The 13,549-nt window shown below is 45.1% G+C and overlaps 1 protein-coding gene across 1 annotated transcript in view; it reads left to right on the plus strand.

The window, feature by feature from the left end:
- The window catches only part of LOC138638934 (zinc finger protein ZFP2-like), a 125,325-nt gene extending 112,136 nt beyond the window's left edge, over nt 1-13,189 (plus strand). The window contains exon 8 of the mRNA XM_069728689.1: nt 11,500-13,189. Within this exon, the coding sequence (XP_069584790.1) occupies nt 11,500-12,737 (1,238 nt within the window). The 3' untranslated portion in view covers nt 12,738-13,189. The remainder of the gene's footprint in view (nt 1-11,499) is intronic.
- The last annotated feature ends 360 nt before the right edge of the window (nt 13,190-13,549 follow it).

Below are 13,549 nucleotides of genomic sequence, written 5' to 3' on the forward strand. Positions count from 1 at the left end.
TAAAAGAGGTCTGGATACACATGATGAGAGCATTATACTGCCTCTGTACAAATCCCTAGTTAGACCGCACATGGAGTACTGTGTCCAGTTTTGGGCACCGGTGCTCAGGAAGGATATAATGGAACTAGAGAGAGTACAAAGGAGGGCAACAAAATTAATAAAGGAAATGGGAGAACTACAATACCCAGATAGATTAGCAAAATTATAATTATTTAGTCTAGAAAAAAGACGACTGAGGGGCGATCTCATAACCATGTATAAGTATATAAGGGGACAATACAAATATCTCGCTGAGGATCTGTTTATACCAAGGAAGGTGACGGGCACAAGGGGGCATTCTTTGCGTCTGGAGGATAGAAGGTTTTTCCACCAACATAGAAGAGGATTCTTTACTGTTAGGGCGGTGAGAATCTGGAATTGCTTGCCTGAGGAGGTGGTGATGGCGAACTCAGTCGAGGGGTTCAAGAGAGGCCTGGATGTCTTCCTGGAGCAGAACAATATTGTATCATACAATTATTAGGTTCTGTAGAAGGACGTAGATCTGGGGATTTATTATGATGGAATATAGGCTGAACTGGATGGACAAATGTCTTTTTTCGGCCTTACTAACTATGTTACTATGGTACTTCGTATTCTGATCACTCAGTGTGGCGTTAACACAGTATGTTCGAAGAATCGCTCGCTGTTGGTTCCGTCATTGTTCACACTAGCAGCAGGTTCATCTCTGCACAGTGGATCCTGGGTTGTGATTAAACTTTACTTTATATTTTGTTTAGTGCAATCTGCCAACCCTAACACAGCCCTTCAGATATTTGTAGGCAGCCATTAAGCCTCTTCTTAACCTTACTTTTGCAAGCTAAACATTCCCAGATCCTTTAACTGTTCCTCTTAGGACATACTTTGCAGTCCGCTCACCATTCTGGTCGCTCTTCTCTGAACTTACTCCAGTTTTTCTATGTCTTTTTAAAATGTGGTGCCCAAAACTGGACACAGTATTCCAGATGAGGTCTGACCAAGAAGGAGTAGAGGGGGTAATTACTTCACGTGATCTATGCTTCTCTTAATACATCTCAGAATTGTGTTTGCCCTTTTTGCTGCTGCATCACGCTGTTGACTCATGTGCAGTCTGTGATCTATTAGTATACGCAAGTCTTTTTCACACGTGCTGTTGCTTAGTTCTATTCCTCCCTTTTGTATAGATGTTATTTTTGTTTTTCATGCCCATATGTAGAATCTGGTATTTCTCCCTGTTAAATACCATTATACTAGTCGCTTCCCATTGTTCAAGCCTATCTAGATCCTTTTGAATCCTTTCTCTGTCTTGTCTAGTGTTAGCTATGCCTCCTAGCTTTGCATCATCTGCAAATTTGATTAGTTTATCTTCAGTTTCCTTATCTAGATAATTTATAACAATGTTGGCCAAATGGAGCCAAGCCAGAGCCTTCTGGTACCCCATATACCCCATGCACCCCATATACAGGCCATAACGAGATCAGTGTGTATGACCCCACATGTCTGTATTTATCGTGACATCCCTTAATGTTAGAAAAGAAAAAGCAACAAAGATCAGCACACCTCCCCTCAGTCCCAGCGCGCGGATCATGCAGTGCTGCAAGTAGTATGGAGGTGAAGCAGAAGTCCAGCGTGGGTGATGTCCATAAAAAATACCCTTTATTCCATTTTCATTAAAAGCACATAAGTCCAAAATCCATCTTTATATCCAGAGACACAAGAACGGGTGATTCCTACCAGTGACAGTCACAGTGTCGTGCCGCCTTAGTCATTGTGCTAGACATAAAATGACAGGGGCTGCTATATAGAACTAGGCCCATTGGGTTACACCCTCTGATCTTGCAGACAACAGAAACAGGGCAACAACTACAGATAATTAATGAGTTTATGCTTAATGCAGAAGAGAAAAAAAAAGGACCATATATACAAGAATTCTAGCTTATCATCTATATATATAATTGTCTAAGGGGTACTTCTGTCTTTCTGTCTCGGAAATCCTGTGTCGCTGATTGGTCTCGCCAGCTGCCTGTCCTGGCTGCCGCAACCAATCAGTGACGGGCACAGTCAGGCCGAGAATTAGTCCCTCACTACTTCAGTCCAGTCAGTGCCCGGCGCCCGCTCCATACTCTCCTGCCGTCACTGCCCGCTCCATACTCCCATCCAGTCACCGCTCACACAGGGTTAATGCCAGCATTAACGCCGCTATTAACCCTGTGTGACCAACTAATGTTAAAAATAGTAAAAAAACTAAAAACCTGCTATTCTCACCTTCCGTAGTCCAACGATGCGTTCGCGCCTGCCGCCAGCTTCCGTTCCCGGAGATGCATTGCGAAATTACCCGCGAGACCGCTAAGTCATCTGGGTAATTTCGCAATGCATCCTGGGAATGGAAGATGGCGGCAGCCGCATGCGTATCGGCACAGCTTCGTTGGATCCCGGCACGTGAGTATATAACTATTTTTTATTTTAAATAGTTTTTTTTAACCCCTTCCCGACCTTTGACGCATACGCTGCGTCATGAAAGTCGGTGCCATTCCGACCCATGACGCAGCATATGCGTCATGGAAAGATCGCGTCCCTGCAGGCCGGGTGAAAGGGTTAACTCCCATTTCACCCGATCTGCAGGGACAGGGGGAGTGGTAGTTTAGCCCAGGGGGGGTGGCTTCACCCCCTCGTGGCTACGATCGCTCTGATTGGCTGTTGAAAGTGAAACTGCCAATCAGAGCGATTTGTAATATTTCACCTAAAAAACTGGTGAAATATTACAATCCAGCCATGGCCGATGCTGCAATATCATCGGCCATGGCTGGAAACACTTATGTGCACCCACCCCACCCCTCCGATCGCCCCCCCAGCCCCCCGATCTGTGGTCCGCTCCCCTCCGTCCTGTGCTCCGCTCCCCCGTCCTCCTGTCCGCTTCCCCGTGCACCAATCACACCCCCTGTGCTGCAATCAAACCCCCCCGCACTCCGATCCCCCCCCGCACACAGCGACCCCCCCCCCCGTGCTCCGATCCACCCCCCCCCGCACAGCGATCCCTCACCCCGTGCTCCAATCCTTCCCCGTGCTCCAATCCTCCCTCCCGTGTTCCGATCCACCCCACCCCATGATCCGATCCACCCCCCCCGTGCTCCGACGCCCCCCCCGTGCCCTGATCTCCCCCCCCTTATACTTACCTGGCCGCCCGAGGTCCGTCCGTCTTCTTTCCTGGGCGCCGCCATCTTCCAAAATGGCGGGCGCATGTGCAGTGCGCCCGCCGAATCTGCCGGCCGGCAGATTCGTTCCAGAGTGAATTTTGATCACTGAGATATATCCTATCTCAGTGATCAAAATAAAAAAAATAGTAAATGACCCCCCCCCTTTGTCACCCCCATAGATAGGGACAATAAAAAAAATAAAGAATTTTTTTTTTTTTCACTAAGGTTGGGGTAAGAACTAGGGTTAGGGTTAGGGGTAGGGTTAGGGGTACGGTTAGGGTTAGGGGTAGGGTTAGGGGTAGGGGTAGGTTTAGGGCTAGGGTTAGGGGTAGGGGTAGGGTTAGGGCTAGGGTTAGGGTTAGGGTTAGGGCTAGGGTTAGGGTTTCGGTATGTGCACACGTATTCTGGTCCTATGCGGATTTTTCCGCAGCGGATTTGAAAAATCCACAGTGCTAAACCGCTGCCGATTTATCGTGGATTTACCGCGGTTTTTCTGCGCATTTCACTGTGGTTTTACAACTGCGATTTTCTATTGGAGCAGTTCTAAAACCGCTGCGGAATCCGCAGAAAGAAGTGACATGCTGCGGAATGTAAACCGCTGCGTTTCCGTGCAGTTTTTCCGCAGCATGTGTACAGCGATTTTTGGTTCCCATAGGTTCACATTGAACTGTACACTCATGGGAAACTGCTGCGGATCCGCAGCGTTTTCCGCAGCGTGTGCACATACCTTTAGAATTAGGCTATGTGCACACGGTGCGGATTGGCCGCTGCGGATTCGCAGCAGTGTTCCATCGGGTTTACAGTACCATGTAAACATATGGAAAACCAAATCCGCTGTGCCCATGGTGCAGAAAATACCGCGCGGGAACGCTGCGTTGTATTTTCCGCAGCATGCCAATTCTTTGTGCGGATTCCGCAGCGTTTTACACCTGTTCCTCAATAGGAATCCACAGGTGAAATCCGCACAAAAAACACTGGAAATCCACGGTAAATCCACAGGTAAAACGCAGTGCCTTTTACCCGCGGATTTTTCAAAAATGATGCTGAAAAATCTCATACGAATCCGCAACGTTGGCACATAGCCTTAGAGTTGGGTTGGAATTAGGGTTGTGGTTAGGGTTAGGGGTGTGTTGGGGTTAGGGTTGTGGTTAGGGGTGTGTTGGGGTTAGGGTTGTGATTAGGGTTACGGCTACAGTTGGGATAAGGGTTAGGGGTGTGTTGGAGGTAGAATTGAGGGGTTTCCACTGTTTAGGCACTTCAGGGGGTCTCCAAACGCAACATGGCGCCACCATTGATTCCAGCCAATCTTGTATTCAAAAATTCAAATGGTGCTCCCTCACTTCCGAACCCCGACGTGTGCCCAAACAGTGGTTTACCCCCACATATGGGGTACCAGCATACTCAGGACAAACTGCGCAACAATTACTGGGGTCCAATTTCTCCTGTTACCCTTGAGAAAATAAAAAATTGCTTGCTAAAACATCATTTTTGAGGAAAGAAAAATGATTTTTTATTTTCACGGCTCTGCGTTGTAAACGTCTGTGAAGCACTTGGGGGTTCAAAGTGCTCACCACATATCTAGATAAGTTCCTTGGGGGGTCTAGTTTCCAAAATGGGGTCACTTGTGGGGGGTTTCTACTGTTTAGGCACACCAGGGGCTCTGCAAACGCAACGTGACGCCCGCAGACCATTCCATCAAAGTCTGCATTTCAAAAGTCACTACTTCCCTTCTGAGTCCCCCACGTGTGCCCAAACAGTGGTTTACCCCCACACATGGGGTATCAGCGTACTCAGGAGAAACTGGACAACAACTTTTGTGGTCCAATTTCTCCTGTAACCCTTGGGAAAATAAAAAATTCTGGGCTAAAAAATTATTTTTGAGGAAAGAAAACGTATTTATTATTTTCACTGCTCTGTGTTATGAACTTCTGTGAAGCACTTGGGGGTTCAAAGTGCTCACCTCACATCTAGATAAGTTCCTTTCGGGGTCTAGTTTCCAAAATGGGGTCACTTGTGGGGGGTTTCTACTGTTTAGCCACATCAGGGGCTCTGCAAACGCAACGTGACGTCCGCAGAGCATTCCATCAAAGTCTGCATTTCAAAACGTCACTACTTCACTTCCGAGCCCCAGCATGTGCCTAAACAGTGGTTTACCCCCACATATGGGGTATCAGCGTACTCAGGAGAAACTGGACAACAACTTTTGGGGTCAAATTTCTCCTGTTACCCTTGGGAAAATAAAAAATTGCGGGCTAAAATTCATTTTTGAGAAAATAATTTTTTTTTTTTATTTTCATGGCTCTGCGTTATAAACTTCTGTGAAGCACTTGAGGGTTCAAAGTGCTCACTACACATCTAGATTAGTTCCTTTGGGGGTCTAGTTTCCAAAATGGGGTAATTTGTGGGGGATCTCCAATGTTTAGGCACACAGGGGCTCTCCAAACGCGACATGGTGTCCGCTAATGATTGGAGATAATTTTCCATTTAAAAAGCCAAATGGCGTGCCTTCCCTTCTGAGCCCTGCCGTGCGCCCAAACAGTGGTTTACCCCCACATATGGGGTATCTGCATACTCAGGACAAACTGGACAACAACATTTGTGGTCCAATTTCTCCTATTACCATTGGCAAAATAGGAAATTCCAGGCTAAAAAATCATTTTTGAGAAAAGAAAAATTATTTTTTATTTTCATGGCTCTGCATTATAAACTTCTGTGAAGCACCTGGGGGTTTAAAGTGCTCAGTATGCATCTAGATAAGTTCCTTGGGGGGTCTAGTTTCCAAAATGGGGTCACTTGTGGGGGAGCTCCATTGCATAGGCACACAGGGGCTCTCCAAATGCGACATGGTGTCCGCTAACAATTGGAGCTAATTTTCCATTCAAAAATTTAAAAGGCGCGCCTTCCCTTCCGAGCCCTGCCGTGTGCCCAAACAGTGGTTTACCCCCACATATGAGGTATCGGCGTACTCGGGAGAAATTGCTCAACAAATTTTAGGATCCATTTTATCCTATTGCCCATGTGAAAATGAAAAAATTGAGGCGAAAATAAATTTTTTGTGAAAAAAAAGTACTTTTTCATTTTTACGGATCAATTTGTGAAGCACCTGAGGGTTTAAAGTGCTCACTAGGCATCTAGATAAGTTCCTTGGGGGGTCCAGTTTCCAAAATGGGGTCACTTGTGGGGGAGCTCCAATGTTTAAGCACACAGGGTCTCTCCAAACGCGACATGGTGTCCGCTATCGATGGAGATAATTTTTCATTCAAAAAGTCAAATGGCGCTCCTTCCCTTCCGAGCCTTACCATGTGCCCAAACAGTGGTTTACCCCCACATGTGAAGTATCGGTGTACTCAGGAGAAATTGCCAAACAAATTTTAGGATCCATTTTATCCTGTTGTCCATGTGAAAATGAAAAAATTGAGGCTAAAAGAATTTTTTTGTGAAAAAAAAGTACTTTTTCATTTTTACGGATCAATTTGTGAAGCACCTGGGGGTTTAAAGGGCTCACTATGCATCTAGATAAGTTCCTTGGGGCGTCTAGTTTCCAAAATGGGGTCACTTGTGGGGGAGCTCCAATTTTTAGGCACACGGGGGCTCTCCAAATGTGACATGGTGTCCGCTAAAGAGTGCAGCCAATTTTTCATTCAAAAAGTCAAATGGCGCTCCTTCCCTTCCAAGCCCTGCCGTGCGCCCAAACAGTGGTTTACCCCCACATATGAGGTATCAGCGTACTCAGGACAAATTGGACAACAACGTACGTGGTTCAGTTTCTCCTTTTACCATTGGGAAAATAAAAAAATTGTTGCTGAAAAATCATTTTTGTGACTAAAAAGTTAAATGTTCATTTTTTCCTTCCATGTTGCTTCTGCTGCTGTGAAGCACCTGAAGGGTTAATAAACTTCTTGAATGTGGTTTTGTGCACCTTGAGGGGTGCAGTTTTTAGAATGGTGTCACTTTTGGGTATTTTCAGCCATATAGACCCCTCAAACTGACTTCAAATGTGAGGTGGTCCCTAAAAAAAATGGTTTTGTAAATTTCGTTGTAAAAATGAGAAATCGCTGGTCAAATTTTAACCCTTATAACTTCCTAGCAAAAAAAAATTTTGTTTCCAAAATTGTGCTGATGTAAAGTAGACGTGTGGGAAATGTTATTTATTAACTATTTTGTGTCACATAACTCTCTGGTTTAACAGAATAAAAATTCAAAATGTGAAAATTGCGAAATTTTCAAAATTTTCGCCAAATTTCCGTTTTTATCACAAATAAACACAGAATTTATTGACCTAAATTTACCACTAACATGAAGCCCAATATGTCACGAAAAAACAATCTCAGAACCGCTAGGATCCATTGAAGCGTTCCTGAGTTATTACCTCATGAAGGGACACTGGTCAGAATTGCAAAAAACGGCAAGGTCTTTAAGGTCAAAATAGGCTGGGTCATGAAGGGGTTAACAGTGATATGTGTCCACACTGCTATATACTAAGTGGGCTGTTTTATATACCGCGTGGCTGCTTTATACTACGTGGCCACTGTTACATACTATGTGGGCTGTGTTATATATTGCGTGGCCTGTATTAATGCATCAAGTATTCTACAATATGTATATAGCAGTCACATAGTATATAGCACAGGCCACGTAGTATTTGTCTGCTATATACTACATGGCTCCTATATACTACATGGCTGCTATATACATACACACATACATATTCTAGAATACCCGATGCGTTAGAATCGGGCCACCATCTAGTTCATAATAATTCATAAGGTCCTGCCGGATATTCATGCCTAGGGGGGCTCTGGACTTAAGTTGATACATCCACCATATCTCTCTGTTGGTTTTTTTTTTTATATCCCCCCTCGAAATGGAGCTTTAACCCTTTCAATGCCACAGACCTCCAGTGAGCTGACATCCCCATTGTGATGTGGGGACATGTGAAGCTCTATCACCACTGTGGGTGTGGTGTGGGGACATGTGACACTCTGTCACCTCTGTGGGTGTGGTGTGGGGACATGTGAAGCTCTATCACCACTGTGGATGTGATGTGGAGACATGTGACGCTCTATCACCACTGTGGGTGTGATGTGGAGACATGTGACGCTCTATCACCACTGTGGATGTGATGTGGGGACGTGTGACGCTCTATTACCACTGTGGATGTGATGTGGAGACACGTGGCGCTCTAGCACCTCTGTGGATGTGGAGTGGGGACATGTGGCGCTCTAGCACCTCTGTGGATGTGGAGTGGGGACATGTGGCGCTCTAGCACCTCTGTGGATGTGGAGTGGAGACATGTGAAGCTCTATCACCTCTGTGGATGTGATGTGGAGACATGTGATGCTCTATCACCACTGTGGATGTGATGTGGGGACATGTGAAGCTCTATCACCACTGTGGATGTGATGTGGAGACATGTGAAGCTCTATCACCACTCTGGATGTGATGTGGGGACATGTGAAGCTCTATCACCACTGTGGATGTGATGTGGAGACATGTGGCGCTCTAGCACCTCTGTGGATGTGGAGTGGGGACATGTGGCACTCTATCACCACTGTGGATGTGATGTGGAGACATGTGAAGCTCTATCACCACTGTGGATGTGATGTGGAGACATGTGACACTCTGTCACCTCTGTGGATGTGGTGTGGGGACATGTGACACTGTCACCTCTGTGGATGTGGAGTGGGGACATGTGACGCTCTGTCACCACTGTGGATGTGATGTGGAGACATGTGAAGCTCTGTCACCACTGTGGATGTGATGTGGGGACATGTGACGCTCTGTCACCACTGTGGATGTGATGTGGAGACATGTGAAGCTCTATCACCACTGTGGATGTGATGTGGAGACATGTGACACTCTATCACCACTGTGGATGTGATGTGGGGACATGTGAAGCTCTATCACCACTGTGGATGTGATGTGGAGACATGTGAAGCTCTATCACCACTGTGGATGTGATGTGGGGACATGTGACGCTCTGTCACCACTGTGGATGTGATGTGGAGACATGTGAAGCTCTATCACCACTGTGGATGTGATGTGGAGACATGTGGCGCTCTAGCACCTCTGTGGATGTGATGTGGAGACATGTGAAGCTCTATCACCTCTGTGGATGTGATGTGGAGACATGTGGCGCTCTAGCACCTCTGTGGATGTGATGTGGGGACATGTGACGCTCTGTCACCACTGTGGATGTGATGTGGGGACATATGAAGCTCTATCCCCACTGTGGATGTGATGTGGGGACATGTGAAGCTCTATCACCACTGTGGATGTGGAGTGGGGACATGTGAAGCTCTATTACCACTGTGGATGTGGAGTGGGGACATGTGAAGCTCTATCACCACTGTGGATGTGGAGTGGGGACATGTGAAGCTCTATCACCACTGTGGATGTGGAGTGGGGACATGTGAAGCTCTATTACCACTGTGGATGTGGAGTGGGGACATGTGAAGCTCTATCACCACTGTGGATGTGGAGTGGGGACATGTGAAGCTCTATCACCACTGTGGATGTGGAGTGGGGACATGTGAAGCTCTATCACCACTGTGGATGTGATGTGGAGACATGTGAAGCTCTATCACCACTGTGGATGTGATGTGGAGACATGTGAAGCTCTATCACCTCTGTGGATGTGGAGTGGGGACATGTGAAGCTCTATCACCTCTGTGGATGTGGAGTGGGGACATGTGAAGCTCTATCACCTCTGTGGATGTGATGTGGAGACATGTGAAGCTCTATCACCACTGTGGATGTGATGTGGGGACATGTGACGCTCTGTCACCACTGTGGATGTGGAGTGGGGACATGTGAAGCTCTATCACCACTGTGGATGTGGAGTGGGGACATGTGAAGCTCTATCACCACTGTGGATGTGATGTGGGGACATGTGAAGCTCTATCACCACTGTGGATGTGATGTGGGGACATGTGGCGCTCTAACACCTCTGTGGATGTGATGTGGGGACATGTGGCGCTCTGTCACCACTGTGGATGTGATGTGGGGACATGTGAAGCTCTATCACCACTGTGGATGTGATGTGGGGACATGTGGCGCTCTAGCACCTCTGTCGATGTGATGTGGAGACATGTGAAGCTCTATCACCTCTGTGGATGTGATGTGGAGACATGTGGCGCTCTAGCACCTCTGTGGATGTGATGTGGGGACATGTGGCGCTCTGTCACCACTGTGGATGTGATGTGGGGACATATGAAGCTCTATCCCCACTGTGGATGTGATGTGGGGACATGTGAAGCTCTATCACCACTGTGGATGTGGAGTGGGGACATGTGAAGCTCTATCACCACTGTGGATGTGGAGTGGGGACATGTGAAGCTCTATCACCACTGTGGATGTGGAGTGGGGACATGTGAAGCTCTATCACCACTGTGGATGTGGAGTGGGGACATGTGAAGCTCTATCACCTCTGTGGATGTGGAGTGGGGACATGTGAAGCTCTATCACCTCTGTGGATGTGGAGTGGGGACATGTGAAGCTCTATCACCACTGTGGATGTGATGTGGGGACATGTGGCGCTCTAGCACCTCTGTGGATGTGGAGTGGGGACATGTGAAGCTCTATCACCACTGTGGATGTGGAGTGGGGACATGTGAAGCTCTATCACCTCTGTGGATGTGATGTGGAGACATGTGAAGCTCTATCACCACTGTGGATGTGATGTGGGGACATGTGAAGCTCTATCACCTCTGTGGATGTGGAGTGGGGACATGTGACACTCTGTCACCTCTGTGGATGTGGTGTGCAGTGATTGTGTTGCTTCCACAGAAACTGTGTTATTTCCAATGCTGGTGTGATGAGAGGTCAGCGCAGCTTAAGATTACTGACAGCCAATGAATGTGCAGAGGGCAGGGCTGGACACTGAGGCAGGGCAGTGCCAGCTCCCGCTGTGAGGATAGATAATAAAGCACAGGGCACTGTTAAGTTTGGTAGAGCCGCAGGTAAACAAAGTGAGCACAGGAAATAACCTAAAATTCAGGAGGAAAGAAAGAGAAACAAAAAACTAAATGTATAGAGGTGTTGTGTGTCAAAATACAGCACAAATTAACTTAAAAAATGTTTTTGATCTCAAGATCAGACAACCTCTTTACGGAAGGACTTCCACCAAAAAAGATTTCTCTTTGTTGTTGAATCCGCTTCAGCTTTGTCCTAAAAACTGTACTTCATATCCAAATTTATGTGCATGCTTTTATTTATTCACTGCCTTATGGTTTGGAGAAAAAAAAATAAAAAAAAAAAAAATCACAAAATATATTCTTAATCTTAACAGGAAGACCCACTAAGAACTGCACAGAGGACTTCATGTTATCGCAAAATAAAGTGGAAGATGAAGATATCATGCAGCACTCTCCAGAAAGAGACCTTATTACCAATAATGTATATCCAGGGCTTCACAATCCAGATCGCTCATATAATTCCTCTAAGTTTGAGGAATCCTCTCCTGACCAATCACAGATTGTTCCCACAAATAAAAGTCAGAAAGTGAATAAAAGATTTCAATGTAGTGAATGTGGGAAACAATTTACAAAAACTTCAGGTCTTTTTGCACACAGAAGAATTCACACAGGGGAGAAGCCATACTCCTGCTCAAAATGCGGAAAATGCTTTACCCGTAAATCAGGCCTCTATCAACATGAAAGGAGTCACTCAGGGAAGAAGCCGTATGCATGTTCAGTATGTGGTAAATGCTTCACTGGTAAATCAAGTCTTGTTATACATGAGAGAATCCACACAGGGGAAAAACCTTATACATGTTCAGAATGTGGGAAATGTTTTTCAGAAAAGGCAAATCTTGTTATACATGAGAGAATTCACACAGGAGAGATGCCATATCCATGTTCAGAATGTGGGAAATGTTTTCCAAAGAAATCCCATCTTGTTACACATTTGAGAAGTCACACAGGAGAGAAGCCGTATTCTTGTTCACAGTGTGGGAAATGTTTTACAAATAAATCATATCTTGTTACACATGAGAGAAGTCACACAGGAGAGAAGCCATATTCATGTTTAGTATGTGGTAAAGGTTTTACAGAAAAATCTAATCTTGTTACACATGAGAGAATTCACACTGGGGAGAGGCCATATCCATGTTTAATATGTGGAAAATGTTTTACAAATAAATCCCATCTTGTTACACATGAAAGAATTCACACAGGAGAGAAGCCGTATTCATGTTCAGAATGCGAGAAAAGCTTTACAAATAGATCACATCTTGTTATACATGAGAGAAGTCACACAGGAGAAAGGCCTTATTCATGTTCAGAATGTGGGAAATGTTTTACAGAAAGATCAAGTCTTGTAACTCATGAGAGAATTCATACAGGGGAGAAACCATATTCATGCTTTCAGTGTAGAAGATCTTTTACAGATAAATCAAATCTTGATAGACATGAGAAAATTCACACAGGAGAGAAGCCATTTCCATGTTCAGATTGTGGGAAATGTTTTATTACTAGAACCAAACTTAGGGATCATCAGAGAGGTCACACAAAAGAGAAGCTGTTATAAGGCGGTAAATGTCTCCTATAAGTAGGTCAAAATTTGATTCTCATTAGTGAATTCACAGAGATAAAACCATATTCTTGGCTGGAATAGAAGAATTTTGTCTCCCAGATATCAAGCCATCCATAAGAGTGTTTATTTTTTCGGGATAAATAGTGGATAGATTTTGTGGCTTCAAGAAAGAAAAAAAATGAGCCTTGCTTTCTTTCCAAGCAGTGAGTCTGAATTATCACCATGAACTTTGCATCTTCTTACTGTTTTTATATATTCACCCTCATTGCAGGAGAATCCAGAGCGACAGTGAAAAATAGAAAGATTCTCCATATCATCATTTCTTTTATCTTTTACTTGTGGACATATCAATATTTGATGTTGAATTGCTCAATGTACTGTATGTTTGCTATGATTTTTTTACTATGATGAAGATAAACGTGATGAAATTAAATAGAAAATGTCAAAGTGAATTTGCAGCAGTTTGTCTTTTTCTCTATGGCTCAAGTACTTGCTACTGTTTCTAAAGTGCCCTGTGATCAGGATTGTGCCCAGTAACTACAGACAATGTCAGGTCAGCGCCGTTATACTGATTACAAGGATACCTGTTGATGAAATCTGTCTTTTGGTTGCTTATTTTCAGTTTTGGGTTAATGATATGGTCGTGCTCCGGGGTGGGTCTTTTTGCTGTTGCTCTGTTCTCATATTCATCCTAATTGCTTACATGACTGACTTCTATATTAAATACTGCGCTTGCGCAGTTCATATTTTGGTCTTTGGAAAAAAATAACTATAACAAAATGACGCCGGCGATGACCTGTCATTTA

The sequence above is a fragment of the Ranitomeya imitator genome, chromosome 5 (assembly GCF_032444005.1).
Source record: "Ranitomeya imitator isolate aRanImi1 chromosome 5, aRanImi1.pri, whole genome shotgun sequence".
Taxonomy (NCBI): Eukaryota; Metazoa; Chordata; class Amphibia; order Anura; family Dendrobatidae; genus Ranitomeya; species Ranitomeya imitator.